Below are 22,500 nucleotides of genomic sequence, written 5' to 3' on the forward strand. Positions count from 1 at the left end.
GGAGCCCCGCACTGTCGGAGGGGCAGTACTGAGGGAGCCCCGCACTGTCGGAGGGACAGTACTGAGGGAGCACCGCACTGTCGGAGGGGCAGTACCGAGGGAGTTCCGCACTGTCGGAGGGGCAGTACTGAGGGAGCGCCGCACTGTCGGAGGGGCAGTACCGAGGGAGCGCCGCACTGTCGGAGGGCAGTACTGAGGGAGCCCCGCACTGTCGGAGTGGCAGTACTGAGGGAGCGCCGCACTGTCGGAGGGGCAGTACTGAGGGAGCGCTGCACTGTCGGAGGGGCAGTACTGAGGGAGCGCCACACTGTCGGAGGGGCAGTACTGAGGGAGCGCCGCACTGTCGGAGGGGCAGTACTGAGGGAGCCCCGCACTGTCGGAGGGGCAGTACTGAGGGAGCGCCACACTGTCGGAGGGGCAGTACTGAGGGAGCGCCGCACTGTCGGAGGGGCAGTACTGAGGGAGCCCCGCACTGTCGGAGGGGCAGTACTGAGGGAGCGCCACACTGTCGGAGGGGCAGTACTGAGGGAGCGCCGCACTGTCGGAGGGGCAGTACTGAGGGAGCCCCGCACTGTTGGAGGGGCAGTACTGAGGGAGCGCAGCACTGTCGGAGGGGCAGTACTGAGGGAGCGCCGCACTGTCGGAGGGGCATTACTGAGAGAGCGCCACACTGTCGGAGGGGCAGTACTGAGGGAGCGCCGCACTGTCGGAGGGGCAGTACTGAGGGAGCGCCGCACTGTCGGAGGGGCAGTACTGAGGGAGCACCGCACTGTGGGAGGGGCAGTACTGAGGGAGCCCCGCACTGTCGGAGGGGCAGTACTGAGGGAGCGCAGCACTGTTGGAGGGGCAGTACTGAGGGAGTGCCGCACTGTTGAAGGTGCCGCTTTTCGGATGAGACGTTAAACTGAGGCCCCATCTGCTCTCTCGGACGGACGTAAAAGATCCCACGGCTATTATTTTGAAGAAGAGCAGGGGGAGTTCTCCCCGGTGTCCTGGGGCCAATATTTACCCCTCAATCAACATCACAAAAACAGATGTGATCTGGGTCATTATCACATTGCTGTGTGTGGGAGCTTGCTGTGCGCACATTGCCTGTCGTGTTTCCCACAATACAACAGTGACCGCACTCCAAAAATACTTCATTGGCTGTAAACGCGTTGAGACGTCCGGTGGTTGTGGAAGGCGCTATATAAATGCAATCTTTCTGTGACCTTTAAAATGCAATGACCACCCTTACAGGCCGTGAGTTCCAGACCCCCACCACCCTCTGGGTGAAGACATTGCCCTTCAAATCCCCTCTAAACCTCCCCCCAATTACTTTCAATCTGTGCCCCCTGGTTGTTGACCCCTCTGCCAAGGGAAACAGGTCCTTCCTATCCACTCTATCCAGGCCCCTCATCATTGTATCCACCTCAATCAGGTCTCCCCTCAGCCTCCTCTGTTCCAAAGCAAACAACCCCAGCCTATCCAATCTTTCCTCATCGCTAAAATTCTCCAGTCCCGGCAACATTCTTGACTGAAGAATTTTTGCTATGAGGAAAGATTTGATGGGCTGATTATCTGTGGTTTCTTTATCCCTCAAACAAAGTCACTCAAATCATGATTATCTGATCATGATCATATTCGGGAGGAGGTAGGAACCGCAGGAGACAGTTTAGCCACTTGAGCCTGCTCTGCCATTCAATGAGATGAAAACTGATCTGCGACCTAACTCTGTAGGGCCCGCCTCTGCTCCATGTCCCTGAATACCATTGGTCAGCAGAAGGCCATCCATCTCGTAGTCAGGGCCGGGTGTGTTTTAAAGAAAGACTTGCATTTCTATAGCACCTACCACGACCAGCGGACATCCAAAAGCAATTTGCATCGAATGAAGTACTTTTGGAGTGTGGTCTGTGTCGCAACACAGCAGCCAATTTGTGCACAGCAAGCTCCCACAAAGAGCACTGCGATAATGACCCAGGCAATCTGTTTTTCTGATGGTGATGGAGGGATGAATATTGGCCCCGGGGAGAACTCCCCCTGCTTTTCATGGAAACAGTGCCATGGGATCTTTTACATCCACCTGAGAAAGCAGACGGGGCCTCGGTTTAACATCTCACCTGAATGACGGCATCTCCGTCAATGCATCGCTCCCTCAGTGCTACCCCTCCGACAGTACGGCACTTCCTCAGTACTGCCCCTCCGACAGTGCGGCGCTCCCTCAGTTCTGCCCCTCCGACAGTGCGGCGCTCCCTCAGTTCTGCCCCTCCGACAGTGCGGCACTCCCTCAGTACTGCCCCTCCGACCGTGCGGCGCTCCCTCAGTACTGCCCCTCCGACAGTGCGGTGCTCCCTCAGTACTGCCCCTCTGACAGTGCGGCGCTCCCTCAGTACTGCCCCTCTGACAGTGCGGCACTCCCTCAGTACTGCCCGTCTGACAGTGCGGCATTCCCTCAGTACTGCCCGTCTGACAGTGCGGCATTCCCTCAGTACTTCCCCTCCGACAGTGCGGCATTCCCTCAGTACTGCCCCTCCGACAGTGCGGCGCTCCCTCAGTACTGCCCCTCCGACAGTGCGGCGCTCCCTCAGTACTGCCCCTCCGACAGTGCGGTGCTCTCTCAGTACTGCCCCTCCGACAGTGCGGCGCTCCCTCAGTACTGCCTCTCCGACAGTGCGTTGCTCCCTCAGTACTGCCCCTCCAACAGTGCGGTGCTCTCTCAGTACTGCCCCTCCGACAGTGCGGCGCTCCCTCAGTACTGCCCCTCCGACAGTGCGGCACTCCCTCAGCACTGCACTGGAGTGGCAGCCTAAATTTATGTGCTCAAGTCCCTGGAGTGTGACTTGAACCCACAACCTTCTGACTCAGAGGCAAGTGTGTTGCCCACTGAGCCACAGCTGACACTATAGGATTAAGAGTGGGTTATGCCAGGAGTGTGTCAGCTGCCCCGTGTCCTAACTCGCACCGAGTCCCACTCACCCATCACCCCCTGTGCTCACTGCCCCGTGTCCTAACTCGCACCAAGTCCCGCTCACCCATCACCCCCTGTGCTCACTGCCCCGTGTCCTAACTCGCACCAAGTCCCGTTCACCCATCACCCCCTGTGCTCACTGACCCGTGTCCTAACTCGCACCGAGTCCCACTCACCCATCACCCCCTGTGCTCACTGACCCGTGTCCTAACTCACACCGAGTCCCACTCACCCATCACCCGCTGTGCTCACTGCCCCGTGTCCTAACTCACACCGAGTCCCACTCACCCATCACCCCCTGTGCTCACTGACCCGTGTCCTAACTCGCACCGAGTCCCACTCACCCATCACCCGCTGTGCTCACTGCCCCGTGTCCTAACTCACACCGAGTCCCACTCACCCATCACCCCCTGTGCTCACCGCCCCATGTCCTAACTCGCACCGAGTCCCACTCACCCATCACCCCCTGTGCGAGCTGACCCACATTGGCTCTCGGTTAAGCCACGCTTTGATTTAAAAATTCTCATCCTTGTTTACAAATCCCTCCATGGCCCTCGCCCCTCCCTATCTCTGTAACCTCCTCCAGCACCACAACCCCCGAGATCTCTGCGCCCCTCTAATTCTGCCCTCCTGACCATCCCTGATTATAATCGCTCCACCATCGGTGGCCGTGCCTTCTGTTGCCTGGGCCCCAAGCTCTGGAACTCCCTCCCGAAACCTCTCCGTCTCTCTAAACCTCTCTCTCCTCCTTCAAGATGCTCCTTAAAACCCACCTCAGTGACCAACCTGCCCTAATTTCTCCTAATGTGGCTCGGTGTCAAATCTTTTCTCTTTTAGGCCCCTGTGAAGCGCCTTGGGACGTTTCACTACATTAAAGGCGCTATATAAATACAGTTTTATATACAGAGGATAGAGTATAAAAGCAGAGAAGTCCTGCTACAACTGTATAGGGTATTGGTGAGGCTACACCTGGAGTACTGCGTGCAGTTTGGGTCACCGTATTTACGAAAGGATACACTTGCTTTGGAGGCAGTTCAGAGAAGGTTCACTCGGTTGATTCCGGGGATGAGGGGGTTGACTTATGAGGAAAGGTTGAGTAGGTTGGGCCTCTACTCATTGGAGTTCAGAAGAATGAGAGGTGATGTTATCGAAACGTATCAGATTATGAGGGGGCTCGACAAGGTGGATGCAGAGAGGATGTTTCCACTGATGGGGGAGACTAGAACTAGGGGGCACGGTCTTAGAATAAGGGGCCGCCCATTTAAAACTGAGATGAGGAGGAATTTCTTCTCTCAGAGGGTTGTAAATCTGTGGAATTCTCTGCCCCAGAGAGCTGTGGAGGCTGGGACATTGAATATATTTAAGGTGGAGATAGAGAGATTTTTGAGCGATAAGGGAGTGAAGGGTTATGGGGAGCGGGCGGGGAAGTGGAGCTGAGTCCATGATCGGATCAGCCATGATCGTATTGGATGGTGGAGCAGGCTCGAGGGGCCGAATGGCCGACTCCTGCTCCTGTTCCTTCTGTTCTTAAGTTTTTGCTGTTGAAATTAGGACTTGTGTTCGAAGTGAGACTGGGCCGTGCGCCCGCACTCCCCACAGGCAATCTCCATGGACACCCGATGCCTGTTCGATGGCGAGCAATGGCGGACACTCGGCCCGTCTGCTGCCCTCTGGCAAACCAATCCCAGAGGGAGAGAGTCTTTTTGCAAGACGCTCCCTGAATTCTGGCACCAATTCCCCCCAACCCGCCAAAAAAGAGCAAGCCAGCGAGCAGTCGGCCAGAATCTGACCTGACTCGCGGTTGCCCTTGGCGACAAGGGGGATCGGTGCGGCCTAGTACGAGTGTGTCTGTGCTTGTTTGCTCCTGGGGAAGCCGGGGGGGAAGAGAGAGATGAGGAAATGTTATTTGCGTCTCTTGTGCTGGTTTCTGATTAAGACGACAGGGAAAGTCCCCAGACAAGAACATGACTGCAGCCGTGCGTAAATAACAAAAAAATGGTTAAACAAAAGCCTTGCAGCGAGCCAGTGCTCACATGACTTCTTATAAGAAAACGACTCGAGGCTGTAAACAATTCACTTAACCCTATCCGCCTCTCTCTTCCACAACCCCTGCTGGCTCTCTCCCTGCCCCAGAAACTCCCACCGTGGCTCAGTGCTTAGCATTCCTGCGCAAGAGGCAGGAGGCCGTGGCTCCGGTTCCCGCTCCAGAGACTTTGAGCGCAAAATCCAGGCTGACACTCCCAGTGCCAGTGGTGAGGGAGCGCCGTACTGCGCTGTCGGAGGGGCAGTACTGAAGGAGCACCGTACTGCGCTGTCGGAGGGGCAGTACTGAGGGAGCGCCGCGCTGTCGGAGGGGCAGTACTGAGGGAGCACCGTACTGCGCTGTCGGAGGGGCAGTACTGAGGGAGCACCGTACTGCGCTGTCGGAGGGGCAGTACTGAGGGAGCGCCGCGCTGTCGGAGGGGCAGTACTGAGGGAGCGCCGTACTGCGCTGTCGGAGGGGCAGTACTGAGGGAGTGCCTCATTGTCGGAGGGGCAGTACTGAAGGAGCACCGTACTGCGCTGTCGGAGGGGCAGTACTGAGGGAGTGCCTCACTGTCGGAGGGGCAGTACTGAGGGAGCGCCGCACTGTCGGAGGGGCAGTACTGAGGGAGGACCGTACTGCGCTGTCGGAGGGGCAGTACTGAGGGAGGACCGCGCTGTCGGAGGGGCAGTACTGAGGGAGCACCGTACTGCGCTGTCGGAGGGGCAGTACTGGGGAGGACCGCGCTGTCGGAGGGGCAGTACTGAGGGAGCACCGTACTGCGCTGTCGGAGGGGCAGTACTGAGGGAGCGCCGCGCTGTCGGAGGGGCAGTACTGAGGGAGTACCGCACTGTCGGAGGTGCTGCCTTTCAGAAAAGACATTAAACCAATATCTGCTCTCTCAGGTGGACGTAAAAAGTCCACTATTTGGAAGAAGAGCAGGGGGAGTTCTCCCTGGTGTCCTGGGGCCAATATTCACCCCTCAACCAGCATGCCGAAAACAGAGTACCTGGGTCATTATCACAGTGCTGTGTGTGGGAGCTTGCTGTGCACATACTAGCTGCTGCGTTTGCCATATTACAACAGTGACTGCACTCCAAAAAGTACTTCATTGGCTGTGAGGTGCTTTGGGAAGTCCTGAGGGTGAAAGGCGCTATCGAAATGAAAATTCTTGCCACAAATCTCCCTCATGGACTTGCTCACCTGACGTGTTGAATGTCCGGTCTTTCCAGTCGGTTGGGTATACTTTGTTTAGTGTCTGGGGCTGCCCCAACTCTCAATGAGCTGAACCACACCTCTAGCCGCCCACACGATCCCGAGGGTTGAGAGATCAGGAGGTGTCGTCTTTCCGTTCGCCCCAGCGAGAGCGGGCAGTCCCTCGGCCCTTCACCGGCCCGTCTCTCTCACCCAGGTCCGGAGACCCCAGCTGAAGGTTGGCAGGACCAAGGGCCCAGGAGAGCCCCTGCCTCCTCACTGCCCCCTGAGTGTGTGTGGGAGCACTGCTCCAGATACAAGCTCATTTAACGGACTAAAACAGGAGCCATTATCAAACCGAATTTTACCCTGGGCTGTAGGTGGCGATATTCGGGCAGCTGGGTCAAAAAAGGTCGCTTTTAAGGAGAGTCGTATCGGACGAGAGAGAGGCGGAGAGGTTTAGGGAGGGAGTTCCAGAGCTTGGGGCCCAGGCAACAGAAGGCACGGCCACCGATGGTGGAGCGATTATAATCAGGGATGCTCAAGAGGGCAGAGTTAGAGGGAGAGCAGAGATCTCGGGAGGGGGAGGGGGGGGGGGGGGTTGAGGGTCTGGAGGAGGTTACAGAGATAGGGAGGGCTGTAGGGGCTGGAGGAGGTTACAGAGATAGGGAGGGGTGTAGGGGCTAGAGCGAGTTATATAGATAGGGAGGGGTGTAGGGGCTGGAGGAGGTTACAGAGATAGGGAGGGGTGTAGGGGCTGGAGGAGGTTACAGAGATAGGGAGGACTGTAGGGGCTGGAGGAGGTTACAGAGATAGGGAGGGGTGTAGGGGCTAGAGCGAGTTATATAGATAGGGAGGGGTGCAGGGGCTGGAGGAGATAATAGAGATAGGGAGGGGTATAGGGGCTGGAGGGGGTTACAGAGATAGGGAGGGCTGTGGGGGCTAGAGTAGGTTACAGAGATAGGGAGGGGTGTAGGGGCTGTAGGATGTTACAGAGATAGGTAGGGGTGTAGGGGCTCAAGGAGGTTACAGCGATAGGGAGGGGTGTGGGGGCTGGAGGATGTTACAGAGATAGGGAGGGGTGTAAGGGCTGGAGGAGGTTACAGAGATAGGGAGGGGTGTAAGGGCTGGAGGGGTTTACAGAGATAGGGAGGGATGTCGGGGCTGGAGGAGATTACAGAGATAGGGAGGGGTGTCGGGGCTGGAGGAGGTTACAGAGATAGGGAGGGGTGTAGTGGCTGGAGGGGGTTACAGAGATAGGGAGGGGTATAGGGGCTGGAGGGGGTTACAGAGATAGGGAGGGGTATAGGGGTTGGAGGGAGTTACTGAGATAGGGAGGGTTGTAGGGGCTGGAGGAGGTTACAGATTTAGGGAATGTTGTAGGGGCTGGAGGGGATTACAGAGATAGGGAGGGGTGTAGGGGCTGGAGGAGGTTACAGATTTAGGGAATGTTGTAGGGGCTGGAGGGGATTACAGAGATAGGGAGGGGTGTAGGGGCTGGAGCAGGTTACAGAGATAGGGAGAGGTATAGGGGTTGGTGGGTTTACTGAGAGCGGGAGGGGTGCAGGGGCTGGAGGAGTTTACAGAGTTTTGGAAGGGTGTAGGGGTTCAAGAAGGTTACAGTGATAGGGAGGGGTGTAGGGGCTGGAGGAGGTTATAGAGTTAGGAAGGGGTGTAGGGGCTCAAGGATGTTATAGAGATATTGAGGGGTGTAGGGGCTGGAGGTGATTACAAAGATAGGGTGAGGTGTAGGGTTTGGTGGAAGTTACAGAGATAGGGAGTGATGTAGGGTTTGGAGGAAGTTTCAGAGATAGGGAGGGCCGAGACCATGGAGGGATTTAAACAGGAGGATGAGACATTTAAATTAAGCTCCCAGACAGCGAGATGCAATGCATCATCCCCAGGACAATCATGTTGGAGTCAACTCAGTCCAGTTTGAAGGTCTGCGGTATCGAATGCTGAGAATGGAACAAACTCTACATGTCGCTCAGCTTGTACATACACAGATAGAGGGAGCTTTACTGTCTATCTGACCCCGTGCTATACTTGCCCTGGGAGTGTTTGATGGGACAGTGTCGAGGGAGCTTTACTCTGTATCTAACCCCGTGCTGTACCTGCTCTGGGAGTGTTTGATGGGACAGTGTCGAGGGAGCTTTACTCTGTAGCTAACCCCCTGTACCTGCCCTGGGAGTGTTTGATGGGACAGTGTAGAGGGAGCTTTACTCTGTATCTAACCCCGTGGTGGACCTGCCTTGGGAGTTTGATGGGACAGTGTAGAGGGAGCTTTACTCTGCATCTAACCCCGTGCTGTACCTGCCCTGGGAATGTTTGATGGGACAGTGTAGAGGGAGCTTTACTCTGTATCTAACCCCCTGTACCTGCCCTGGGAGTGTTTGATGGGACAGTGTAGAGGGAGCTTTACTCTGTAGCTAACCCCCTGTACCTGCCCTGGGAGTGTTTGATGGGACAGTGCAGAGGGAGCTTTACTCTGTATCTAACCCCCTGTACCTGCCCTGAGAGTGTTTGATGGGACAGTGCAGAGGGAGCTTTACTCTGTATCTAACCCCCTGTACCTGTCCTGGGAGTGTTTGATGGGACAGTGTAGCGGGAGCTTTACTCTGTATCTAACCCCGTGGTGTACCTGTCCTGGGAGTGTTTGATGGGACAGTGTGGAGGGAACTTTACTCTGTATCTAACCCCATGCTGTACCTGCCGAGGGAGTGTTTGATGGGACAGTGCAGAGGGAGCTTTACTCTGTATCTAACCCCTTGTACCTGCCCTGGGAGTGTTTGATGGGACAGTGTCGAGGGAGCTTTACTCTGTATCTAACCCCGTGCTGTACCTGCCCTGGGAGTGTTTGATGGGATAGTGTAGAGGGAGCTTTACTCTGTATCTAACCCCGTGGTGGACCTGCCTTGGGAGTTTGATGGGACAGTGTAGAGGGAGCTTTACTCTGTATCTAACCCCCTGTACCTGCCCTGGGAGTGTTTGATGGGACAGTGTAGAGGGAGCTTTACTCTGCAGCTAACCCCCTGTACCTGCCCTGGGAGTGTTTGATGGGACAGTGCAGAGGGAGCTTTACTCTGTATCTAACCCCCTGTACCTGTCCTGGGAGTGTTTGATGGGACAGTGTAGCGGGAGCTTTACTCTGTATCTAACCCCGTGGTGTACCTGTCCTGGGAGTGTTTGATGGGACAGTGTGGAGGGAACTTTACTCTGTATCTAACCCCATGCTGTACCTGCCGAGGGAGTGTTTGATGGGACAGTGCAGAGGGAGCTTTACTCTGTATCTAACCCCCTGTACCTGCCCTGGGAGTGTTTGATGGGACAGTGTCGAGGGAGCTTTACTCTGTATCTAACCCCGTGCTGTACCTGCCCTGGGAGTGTTTGATGGGATAGTGTAGAGGGAGCTTTACTCTGTATCTAACCCCCTGTACCTGCCCTGAGAGTGTTTGATGGGACAGTGTAGAGGAAGCTTTACTCTGTATCTAACCCCGTGCTGTACCTGCCATGGGAGTGTTTGATGGCACAGTGTAGAGGGAACTTTACTCTGTATCTAACCCCCTGTACCTGCCCTGGGAGTGTTTGATGGGACAGTGTCGAGGGAGCTTTACTCTGTATCTAACCCCGTGATGTACCTGCCCTGGGAGTGTTTGATGGGACAGTGTAGAGGGAGCTTTACTCTGTATCTAACCCCCTGTACCTGCCCTGAGAGTGTTTGATAGGACAGTGTAGAGGGAGCTTTACTCTGTATCTAACCCCCTGTACCTGCCCTGGGAGTGTTTGATGGGACAGTGTAGAGGGAGCTTTACTCTGTATCTAACCCCCTGTACCTGCCCTGGGAGTGTTTGATGGGACAGTGTAGAGGGAGCTTTACTCTGTATCTAACCCCCTGTACCTGCCCTGGGAGTGTTTGATGGGACAGTGTAGAGGGAGCTTTACTCTGTATCTAACCCCCTGTACCTGCCCTGGGAGTGTTTGATGGGACAGTGTAGAGGGAGCTTTATTCTGTATCTAACCCCCTGTACCTGCCCTGGGAGTGTTTGATGGGACAGTGTAGAGGGAGCTTTATTCTGTATCTAACTCCCTGTACCTGCCCTGGGAGTGTTTGATGGGACAGTGCAGAGCAAGGTTTAGTTGACTTTACAATGAACTGCAACAGCTGCTGAGCGATTGTGAAATGTTTTCTGTTCTGAATGAAAACAAAAGAGACTTGCTGCAAGGGGAAAACCCAGTGTCCTTCCCTTTAGGTGCAGTGAGCAGCAACTCCTGATGACTGCAGTCCGGAGGAACTTAAGCAATAGGAGCAGGAGTCGGCCATTCGGCCCATCGAGCCTGCTCCACCATTCAATACGATCATGGCTGATCCGATCATGGACTCAGCTCCACTTCCCCGGCCGCTCCCCATAACCCTTCATTCCCTTATCGCTCAAAAATCTGTCCATCTCCACCTGAAATATATTCAATGACCCAGCCTCCACAGCTCTCTGGGGCAGAGAATTCCACAGATTTACGACCCTCTGAGAGAAGAAATTCCTCCTCATCTCAGTTTTAAATGGGTGGCCCCTTATTCTGAAATTGTGCCCCCTAGTTCTAGTCTCCCCCACGAGGGAGATACATCTCTCTGCAGAGACCCTGTCCAGCCCCCTCAGAATCTTATATTTTTCAATCAGATCACCGTGCATTCTTCTCAACTTCAATGTGTACAGGCCCCAACCTGCTCAACCTTTCTTCATAGCTCAACCCCCTCATCTCCGGAATCAACCGAGTGGACCTTCTCTGAACTGCCTCCAATGCAAGTGTATCCCTCCTTAAAAAAGGAGACATTTAGTAATCTTGGCAAACCTTTGTTTACCGAGCAGTGGTGGTTACTCGGCTCTCGAATCAGAGGTTGCACATTATAGGGTTGGCCGAAATCCAAGCTCATTCTCAACTTGTCTCCATCCTGTTTGGGTGCCTGCCGAATATGCCAAACCCAACTTCTCAGGAGATTGCCTGAGAAAAACCTGCCCGGTGACAAGCACGCGATCAGCGGAGGGCAAGATGTCGGACAGGTTATCTCATTGTGTCGGTCGCGACATCCAACCTCGTTGAACCGAGACCTCACTCGAGGCTCAGACTGTCCCTACCCTTCTCCGAGTCAGAAGTTGTGGCTTCCTCCTCAAGGGAGCCCTGCACTGTCAGAAATGGCAGTACTGAGGGAGTGCTGCACTGTCAGAAGGGCAGTACTGAGGGAGTGCTGCACTGTCAGAGGAGCACTACTGAGGGAGTGCTGCACTGTCGGAGGGGCAGTACTGAGGGAACGCCGCACTGTCAGAGGAGCACTACTGAGGGAGTGCTGCACTGTCGGAGGGGCAGTACTGAGGGAACGCCGCACTGTCAGAGGAGCACTACTGAGGGAGTGCTGCACTGTCGGAGGGGCAGTACTGAGGGAACGCTGCACTGTCAGAGGGGCAGTACTGAGGGTGTGCTGCACTGTCGGAGGGGCAGTACTGAGGGAACGCCGCACTGTCAGAGGGGCAGTACTGAGGGAGTGCTGCACTGTCGGAGGGGCAGTACTGAGGGAGTGCTGCACTGTCAGAGGAGCACTATTGAGGGAGTGCTGCACTGTCGGAGGGGCAGTACTGAGGGTGTGCTGCACTGTCAGAGGAGCACTACTGAGGGAGTGCTGCACTGTCAGAAATGGCAGTACTGAGGGAGTGCTGCACTGTCAGAGGAGCACTACTGAGGGAGTGCTGCACTGTTGGAGGGGCAGTACTGAGGGTGCGCTGCACTGTCAGAGGAGCACTACTGAGGGAGTGCTGCACTGTCGGAGGGGCAGTACTGAGGGAGTGCTGCACTGTCAGAGGAGCACTACTGAGGGAGTGCTGCACTGTAGGAGGGTCAGTACTGAGGGAGTGCTGCACTGTCAGAAGGGCAGTACTGAGGGAGTGCTGCACTGTCAGAAGGGCAGTACTGAGGGAGTGCTGCACTGTCAGAAGGGCAGTACTGAGGGAATGCCTCACTGTCGGAGGGGCAGTACTGAGGGAGTGCCGCACTGTCGGAGGGGCAGTACTGAGGGAGCGCCGTACTGTCGGAGGGGCAGTACTGAGGGAGTGCCGCACTGTCGGAGGGGCAGTACTGTGGGAGTGCCGCACTGTTGGAGGGGCAGTACTGAGGGAGCACCGCAGTGTTGGAGAGGCAGTACTGAGGGTGTGCTGCACTGTCGGAGGGGCAGTACTGAGGGAGTGCTGCACTGTCAGAGGGGCAGTACTGAGGGATTGCTGCACTGTCAGAGTGGCAGTACTGAGGGAGCGCCGCACTGTCGGAGGGGCAGTACTGAGGGAGCGCCGCACTGTCGGAGGGGCAGTACTGAGGGAGCGCCGCACTGTCGGAGGGGCAGTACTGAGGGAGCGCCGCACTGTCGGAGGGGCAGTACTGAGGGAGCGCCGCACTGTGGGAGATGGCGTAGTTCAGATGAGACGTTAAATCGAGGTCCCATCTGCTCTCTGAGGTGGATGTAGAAGTTCCCACGGCCACTAATTTGAATTCTCTATTGTGCTTTCGAGACAAGAATATATAACTGAACGTAATCCCGAAGGGGATTGTGACTAAACCAGATAGGTATGGTGTTTTGCAAGGGAATGTGGTCACGCAGTTCCAGGAAATTGTGAAATTATGCACTGATGATTTCATGTTAAACTCGCCCGAGTTTACATGTCAGATTATTCATTAAGAACAATAATGAAGGTAAAGCTTTGAATTATTTCCTTTCCCATGTGTCTCCACCCATATCCTGGTTCATTTCAGAGATGATAGTGGTGACTCAGCATGGAGTATATGTGACTCCGCGAGATCCTGCAAATCCCCCGGGAGGACAGACGCACCAACGTTAGCGTCCTCGACCAGGCCCAACATCCCCAGCATCGAAGCACTGACCACACTCGACCAGCTCCGCTGGGCAGGGCCACATTGTCCGCATGGCCCCCAGACACGAGACTCCCCAAAGCAAGCGCTCTACTCGGAACTCCCACACAGCAAGCGAGCCCCAGGTGGGCAGAGGAAACGTTACAAGGGACCACCCTCAAAGCCTCCCTGATAAAGTGCAATATCCCCACCGACACCTGGGAGTCCCGGGCCCAAAGACCAGTCCGCCCTCAGTGGAGGAAGTGCATCCGGGAGGGCGTTGAGCACCTCGAGTCTCGTCGCCGAGAGCGTGCAGAAACCAAGCGCAGGCAGCGGAAGGAGCGTGCGGCAAACCAGTCCCACCCTCCCCTTCCCTCAACCACTGTCTGTCCCACCTGTGACAGAGACTGTGGTTCCCGTATTGGACTGTTCAGTCACCCGAGAACTCACTTTTAGAGTGGAAGCAAGTCTTCCTTGACTCCCAGGGACAGCCTAAGAAGACAGGTGCACAAATCGTTGAAGGCGGCAGGTTGAGAACGTGGTTAATAAGAACATGAGAAATAGGAGCAGGAGTCGGCCATTCAGCCCCTCGAGCCTGCTCCGCCATTCAATACGATCATGGCTGATCCGATCATGGACTCAGCTCCACTTCCCGCCCGCTCCCCATAACCTCTTATCCCCTTATCGTTTAAGAAACTGTCGATCTCTGTCTTAAATATATTCAATGTCCCAGCTTCCACAGCTCTCTGAGGCAGCGAATTCCACAGATTTACAAACCCTCAGAGAGAAGAAATTCCTCCTCATCTCAGTTTTAAATGGGCGGCCCCTTATTCTAAGACCATGCCCCCTAGTTCTAGTCTCCCCCATCAGTGGAAACATCCTCTCTGCATCCACCTTGTCAAGCCCCCTCATAATCTGATACGTTTCGATAAGATCACCTCTCATTCTTCTGAACTCCAATGAGTAGAGGCCCAACCTACTCAACCTTTCCTCACAAGTCAACCCCACACGGGATCCTAAGCTACGTGAATAGTGCACAAAGCAAGGAAGTTACGATGAACATTTGTGAAACACTGGTTCGGCCTCAACTGGACGACTGCGTCCAATTCTGGGCCCCGCACGTTCGGAAAGGCTATTCACGGAGCCCGTTATCCCGTGAGCTTTTCGAACCACTTTCTCAGCCCGCCCTGCCTGTAAGCTCGATCGTATCGGCATGCAGTGCCCCTCTCAATGTTTCTGCCTTGCTCCTCCCAAGGTCATAAAGCAGCTGCCCACTCGACAGACTTGGCTGTCCAAAGTTGAGCAAAAGATCAGCCCAGGCTACCTTAAAGGATGCTGGTAAACCTGGTGACACAGAAGCGTCCCCGCTTCTCCAATGTCTCTCCACGTAACGCAAGACAAATGGCAAACGAGCCAGAGGCGGCGGCGTCGGGAACAACAACAGCAGCGTGCATTTGTGTAGTGCCTTTCACGTGATAAAACGCCCCAAAGCGCATCACAGCAGTGTTACAAGCCAAAACGAATACATTTCTCGCCGCGGTTTAGGGAGGGAGTTCCAGAGCTTGGGGCCCAGGCAACAGAAGGCACGGCCACCGATGGTGGAGCGATTATAATCAGGGATGGTCAGGAGGGCAGAATTAGAGGAGGGCAGAGATCTCGGGGGGGATTTGTGGGGCTGGAGAACATAAGAACATAAGAAATAGGAGCAGGAGTCGGCCATTCGGCCCCTCGAGCCTGCTCCGCCATTCAATCCGATCATGGCTGATCCGATCATGGACTCAGCTCCACTTCCCCACCCGCTCCCCATAACCCTTCACTCCCTTATCGCTCAAAAATCTGTCTATCTCCACCTTAAATATATTCAATGGCCCAGCCTCCACAGCTCTCTGGGGCAGAGAATTCCACAGATTTACAACCCTCTTCGAGAAGAAATTCCTCCTCATCTCAGTTCTAAATGGGCGGCCCCTTGTTCTGAGACTATGCCCCCTAGTTCTAGATTCCCCCACGAGGGGGAAACATCCTCTCTGCATCTACCCTGTCCAGCCCCCCTCAGAGTCTTATACCTTTTAATAAGATCACCTCTCATTCCATTAAGGTCCAATGAGTAGAGGCCCAACCTGCTCAACCTTTCCTCCTATGTCAACCCCCTCATCCCCGGAATCAACCGAGTGAACCTTCTCTGAACTGCCTCCAATGCAAGTGTATCCTTCCTTAAATACGGAGGCCAACACTGGACAAAAGGAGGTTACAGAGATCGAGAGGGAGCGCGAGGAGGTCACAGAGCGATTGGTAATGAAGGATGAGAATCTTGCCATCTCATGTCTTCAGCCTTGGCTGTGTACGTGGGTCTGAGCATGTCATTTTGTCATCTCATAAAAACATTTTGGATGTTATTTCAAACTCGGGCTGCTCTCCCTCCTGTTCCTTCAGCAAGAACATGTCAATCTGCCCCTCACTGCGTTTCATCGGAATTTGTGTTCAGGGTGCAGTGATGATATGATTGGTTGATGACAGCCTGTGGTTGGTTATTCATTAATGGGCTGAGTTTTTTCAATTCGGTTGTTGGGAGGGAGTTGAATTTAGTGAGTTTTATTTCCTGCTAACGTTTCAAAAGGTGCATTCAGAGGTCAGAACCTCGGATATTACAAAGCACTTTAAAAAAAATTTGTTCCTGGGATGTGGACATCGCTGGCATAGCCCGGATTTTTTGCCTATCCCTAAATTACCCTCGAGAAGGTAGGAGCAGGAGGCCATTCAGCCTCTCCAGTCTGGTACACAGGAACAGGAGGAGGCCCATTCAGCCCCTCGAGTCTGGTACACAGGGAGCAGGAGGAGGCCCATTCAGCCCCTCGAGCCTGTTACACAGGGAGCAGGAGGCCATTCAGCCCCTCGAGCCTGTTACACAGGGAGCAGGAGGCCATTCAGCCCCTTGAGCCTGTTACACAGGGAGCAGGAGGCCATTCAGCCCCGCGAGCCTGTTACACAGGGAGCAGGAGGCCATTCAGCCCCTTGAGCCTGTTACACAGGAACAGGAGGAGGCCCATTCAGCCCCTCGAGCCTGTTACACTGGAACAGGAGGAGGTTTGTGAACCGCTGCAGTCCGTGTGGTGAAGGTGCTCCCACAGTGCTGTTAGGGAGGGAGTTCCAGGATTTTGAGCTCGCGACGGTAAAGGAACGGCCGATATATTTCCTACCTGTCGCAGGTTGTTGTAAATATCCAAGTCTTTCTTGCCGAGCAGCAGGAGTTGGATGAGTTTCTGCACCATCGTCGCATCTTCCTGGACCACCGCGATGTGCAGGGGCCTGAGAAGAACGAGAGAGAGAAACACAACCTCAAATATCCACCAGCACAATTCACTCCTCTCACACCTCCAACACCAGCACCCAACAACCAATCATCAGCACCCATCTGAAAGGCCAAAGGTCACTGGCCCAGGCCGTCTTGGGGTCGTGGGAGCCTGGGCTCTCTTGTAGGAACAGGAGGCCCATTCAGCCCCTCGAGCCTGTTACACAGGGACAGGAGGAGGCCCATTCAGCCCCTCGAGCCTGTTACACAGGAACAGGAGGAGGCCCATTCAGCCCCTCGAGCCTGTTACACAGGAACAGGAGGAGGCCCATTCAGCCCCTCGAGCCTGTTACACAGGAACAGGAGGAGGCCCATTCAGCCCCCCGAGCCTGTTACACAGGGACAGGAGAAGGCCCATTCAGCCCCTCGAGCCTGTTACACAGGAACAGGAGGAGGCCCATTCAGCCCCTCGAGCCTATTACACAGGAACAGGAGGAGGCCCATTCAGCCCCCCGAGCCTGTTACACAGGAACAGGAGGAGGCCCATTCAGCCCCTCGAGCCTGTCCCGCCATTCAATCAGATCGGGGCTGACATGTACCTTAACTCAATTTACTCGCCTTGGTTCCGTAACCCTTTATACCCTTACCCAACATAAATCGACGTTTTGATTTTTTCAATTGACTCCTGGCCTCAGCAGCTTTTTGGGGGGAGAGAGTTCCCGATTCCCGCTGCCCTTTGTGTGAAGAAGTGTTTCCTGACATCACCCCTGAACGGCCTGGCTCGAATTTGAAGTTGACCCCCCCCCCCCTTGTTCTGGACTGCCCCCACCCGAGGGAACAGTTTCTCTCACGATCTACCCAATCGAATCCTTTAATGGTAAACCCCTCGATTAGATCACCTCTTAATCTTCAATACTCGAGGGGATACGCTGTAGAATAATGATAAAATATAATAAAATATAATAACCTTCTTTAATCTATGCTCCCTCTAATTCTGCCCTCCTGACCACCCCTGATTATAATCGCTCCACCATCGGTGGCCGTGCCTTCTGTTGCCTGGGCCCCCAAGCTCTGGAACTCCCTCCCTAAACCTCTCCACCTCTCCACCTCTCTCTCCTCCTTCAAGACGCTCCTTAAAACCCACCTCTGTGACCCAGCTTTTGGTCACCTGCCCCTAATTCCTTCTTACGTGGCTCGTTGTGAAATTGATTTGTTTCTTCTCACAACCCTCCTGTGTAGCGGCTTGGTATGTTTCACTGTGTTAAAGGCGCTATTTAAATGCAGGTCGTTGTTGAGGTTAAGCTCACGGCCAGCCTGACTTGAGTTTTGATGTGAATGCGCAAAGCGTACGCGACCATTTCCAGCGTTGCTCAACTCAATTCTCAGAACCCATCGAGAGAGAAAAAAAAAACACAAGAAACCCTGGCCTCTGAATCACCCTCTCTCTTTGTCTTATCGCTGGGCCTTCCAGAGAACTCGCTCTGTGTCTGGTGACGTCACTTCCTGTCGGCCCGTTGAATGTCTGCCGATCGCACAGGAAGCCAGGGTGCAGAGTTGGAGGGTCGCGAGGGCCAAGCGCCAACTGTGGCCGCTCCTTGCCCCACCCCCCCCCCCGCGCCCAACGGACCAATCGGGGCGCGCGTACTCCGGTCCTGTCGAGGCTTCCGACTGGTCGCGCCCCGCGCCAGACTGGCGAGGAGCTGTCCGATTGGGTGAGCACAGGTTTTTTCCAATCGAATATTGGCAAGACCGAGGCCATTGTTTACGGTCCCCGTTCCCCAGCCCCCGACTCAATCCCTCTCCCCAACTCATGTCTGAGGCCGAACCAGACTGTTCGCAACCTCGCTGTCACATCTGACCCTGAAATGGGCTTCCCACCACATACCCGCAGCATAACTAAGACCGCCCATTTCCCCCTCCGTAACATCGCCCGTCTCCACCCAGCCTCAGCTCATCCGCTGCTGAAGCCCTCATCCCTGCCTCCGTTACCTCCAGACTTGACTATTCCAACGCACTCCTGGCCGGCCTCCCACATTCTACCCGACGTAAACTAGAGGTGATCCAAAACTCGGCTGCCCTCGTGTACTAACTCGCACCGAGTCCCGCTCACCCATCACCCCCTGTGCTCACTGACCCGTGTCCTAACTCACACCAAGTCCCACTCACCCATCACCCCCTGTGCTCACTGCCCCATGTCCTAACTCGCACCAAGTCCCACTCACCCATCACCCCCTGTGCTCACTGACCCGTGTCCTAACTCGCACAGAGTCCCACTCACCCATCACCCCCTGTGCTCACTGCCCCATGTCCTAACTCGCACCGAGTCCCACTCACCCATCACCCCCTGTGCTCACTGCCCCATGTCCTAACTCGCACCCAGTCCCACTCACCCATCACCCCCTGTGCTCACTGCCCTGTGTCCTAACTCGCACCGAGTCCCACTCACCCATCACCCCCTGTGCTCACTGCCCCGTGTCCTAACTCGCACCGAGTCCCGCTCACCCATCACCCCCTGTGCTCACTGACCCGTGTCCTAACTCACACCAAGTCCCACTCACCCATCACCCCCTGTGCTCACTGCCCCATGTCCTAACTCGCACCAAGTCCCACTCACCCATCACCCCCTGTGCTCACTGACCCGTGTCCTAACTCGCACAGAGTCCCGCTCACCCATCACCCCCTGTGCTCACTGCCCCATGTCCTAACTCGCACCGAGTCCCACTCACCCATCACCCCCTGTGCTCACTGCCCCATGTCCTAACTCGCACCCAGTCCCACTCACCCATCACCCCCTGTGCTCACTGCCCTGTGTCCTAACTCGCATCGAGTCCCACTCACCCATCACCCCCTGTGCTCACTGCCCCGTGTCCTAACTCGCACCGAGTCCCGCTCACCCATCACCCCCTGTGCTCACTGCCCCCGTGTCCTAACTCACACCGAGTCCCACTCACCCATCACCCCCTGTGCTCACTGCCCCCGTGTCCTAACTCACACCGAGTCCCACTCACCCATCACCCCCTGTGCTCACTGCCCCCGTGTCCTAACTCGCACCGAGTCCCACTCACCCATCACCCCCTGTGCTCACTGCCCCATGTCCTAACTCGCACCGAGCCCCACTCACCCATCACCCCCTGTGCTCACTGCCCCGTGTCCTAACTCGCACCGAGTCCCGCTCACCCATCACCCCCTGTGCTCACTGCCCCGTGTCCTAACTCGCACCGAGCCCCACTCACCCATCACCCCCTGTGCTCACTGACCTACATTGGCTCCCGGTTAAGCAACGCCTCGATTGCAAAATTCTCATCCTTGTTTACAAATCCCTCCATGGCCCTCGCCCCCTCCCTATCTCTGTAACCTCCTCCAACCCCACAACTCCCCGAGGTTTCTGCCCTTTAATTCTGCCCTCCTGACCATCCCTGATTATAATCGCTCCACCATCAGTGGCCGTGCCTTCTGTTGCCTGGGCCCCAAGCTCTGGAACTCCCTCCCGAAACCTCTCTGACTCGCTCTCATTTAAGACGCCCCTTAAAACCAACCTCTGTGATCAAGCTTTTAGTCACCTGCGCAAGTTTCTTCTGTGACTTGGTCTCAGATTAATCTGTTTCATCTTGTTCCACTGCTGTGGATATCCTGGAACATTTTGCTACATTCAAGGTGCGATATAAGTTAAAAGTGGATAAAGCACTTTGAGACATCCGGTGGTTGTGAAAGGACAGAAGAACATAAGAATTAGGAACAGGAGTAGGGCATCTAGCCCCTCGAGCCTGCTCCGCCATTCAACAAGATCATGGCTGATCTGGCCGTGGACTCAGCTCCACTTACCCGCCCGCTCCCCATAACCCTTAATTCCCTTATTGGTTAAAAATCTATCTATCTGTGACTTGAATACATTCAATGAGCTAGCCTCAACTGCTTCCTTGGGCAGAGAATTCCACAGATTCACAACCCTCTGGGAGAAGAAATTCCTTCTCAACTCGGTTTTAAATTGGCTCCCCCGTATTTTGAGGCTGTGCCCCCTAGTTCTAGTCTCCCCGACCAGTGGAAACAACCTCTCTGCCTCTATCTTGTCTATCCCTTTCATTATTTTAAATGTTTCTATAAGATCACCCCTCATCCTTCTGAACTCCAACGAGTAAAGACCCAGTCTACTCAATCTATCATCATAAGGTAACCCCCTCATCTCCGGAATCAGCCTCGTGAATCATCTCTGTACCCCCTCCAAAGCTACTATATCCTTCCTTCAGTAATGTGACCCAAACTGCACGCAGTACTCCAGGTGCGGCCTCACCAATACCCTGTACAGTTGCAGCAGGACCTCCCTGCTTTTGTACTCCATCCCTCTCGCAATGAAGGCCAACATTGCATTCGCCTTCCTGATTACCTGCTGCACCTGCAAACTAACTTTTTGGGATTCCGCTCGCGGCCTTCCGCGAGAGGTGGGCACCGGAGGGACTGGAGTGCATCATCACGCCCGGCAACCAAATTTTAATCTGATTTTATGTTTTTAAGTTAATTTGTTTTAATTGCCGGTGCTTTTAGTGTCCCCCTCCCCTTTTATAGGGGGCACTTGGAGAAAAAATATGTTTTTGTGCCCAAAAAAAACCCCCCAAAAAACCACAAAAAAAATTAAAGGGCCTGTAAATGTTTGGTGTTTCCCCCAGATCGGAGGGGGCATGGTTTAATGTTTTTTGTTTACTCCCAAAAAGAGTTTCATGCACAAGGACCCCCAGGTCCCTCTGCACCTCAGCATGTTGTAATTTCTCCCCATTCAAATAATATTCCCTTTTACTGTTTTTTTTCCCAAGGTGGATGACCTCACACTTTCCGACATTGTATTCCATCTGCCAAACCTTCGCCCATTCGCTTAACCTATCCAAATCTCTTCTCTAAAGGCATTACAGAAATCCAAATCTTTCTTTCTTTTCGATCTTAAGACCTGCCTCTTTGCTCCGGCTTTTGACTGTCTCTCGCTGATATTTCCTGAGGCTGGCTGGGTGTCAAAGTTGTGTCTCATTTACATTCCTGTGGCCCGCCACGGGACTTTATTGCAACGGTGTTGAGGGCGCTGGGTTGATGCAAGATGTTTGGAGAGTACGGGATCTGGAATATTAGCTCCTTCATTGAAACACCTGTGAACTCATCTTTTTCTTGGCATGGAAGCAAGTCATCCTCGCTTCGAGGGACTGCCTATGGTGATGAAACCTCCTCTGTACCCTCTCCAGTACACACATCTTTCCTGTAATGTGGTGACCAGACCTGCACGCAGTACTCCAGCTGTGGCCCAACCAGTGTTTTACACAGTTCAAGCATAACCTCCCTGCTCTTGTATTCCAAGCCTCGACTAATAAAGGCAAGTATTCCGTATGCCTTCTTAACCACCTCATCCACCTGCCCTGCTACCTTCAGGGTTTGTGGACCTGCACTCCAAGGTCCCTCTACACTTCTCAGTGTCCTATGATTTAATGTGTATCCCTTGCCTTGTTAGCCCTCCTCAAGTGCATGACCTGTGAACCTGTGACCCCACCCCCACCCCCCCGTTGGCTGGCTGAGCGTGACGCGGCCAAGCGCTCAGAGCCAATGGGATTCGGGCAGCGAGATGCAAATCTTCCACGCGATTGGCTGTTGGCCACGCGCCTCCCCCCGCCCACACCCCAAAGTGATCGGTTTGTCCGCCTCGGTCCACGGAGCAGCAGCTGCCAGACCGAGAGCTGCTGTGGGTATCGTCTCACATCGACTCTTAAATAAAGCAAGTTGTGGTTTCCTCCCAGCTACTGGGCCCACGCGTCAACCCTCTTCCCAGGACACCTGCATTGACAGACTCAGACCAACATAAGAACCCAAGCAACAGGAGCAGGAGTCGGCCATTCGGCCCCTCGAGCCTGCTCCACCATTCAATACGATCATGGCTGATCCCATCATGGACTCAGCTCCACTTCCCCGCCCGCTCCCCATAACCCTTCACTCCCTTATCACTCAAAAATCTGTCTATCTCCACCTTAAATATATTCAATGGCCCAGCCTCCACAGCTCTCTGGGGCAGAGAATTCCACAGATTTACAACCCTCTGAGAGAAGAAATTTCTCCTCATCTCAGTTTTAAATGGGCGGCTCCTTATTCTAAGACCGTGCCCCCTAGTTCTAGTCTCCCCCATCAGTGGAAACATCC

The 22,500-nt window shown here is 54.7% G+C and overlaps 1 protein-coding gene across 1 annotated transcript in view; it reads right to left on the reverse strand.

Moving 5' to 3' along the window:
* Positions 1 to 22,500, reverse strand: part of LOC139240323 (B-cell lymphoma 3 protein-like) — an 89,394-nt gene that overhangs the window by 48,445 nt on the left and 18,449 nt on the right. The window contains exon 3 of the mRNA XM_070868796.1: positions 16,244 to 16,352. Coding sequence (XP_070724897.1) covers positions 16,244 to 16,352 — 109 coding nt within the window. The remainder of the gene's footprint in view (positions 1 to 16,243; positions 16,353 to 22,500) is intronic.

The sequence above is a fragment of the Pristiophorus japonicus genome, chromosome 31 (assembly GCF_044704955.1).
Source record: "Pristiophorus japonicus isolate sPriJap1 chromosome 31, sPriJap1.hap1, whole genome shotgun sequence".
In the NCBI taxonomy this organism is placed as follows: domain Eukaryota; kingdom Metazoa; phylum Chordata; class Chondrichthyes; family Pristiophoridae; genus Pristiophorus; species Pristiophorus japonicus.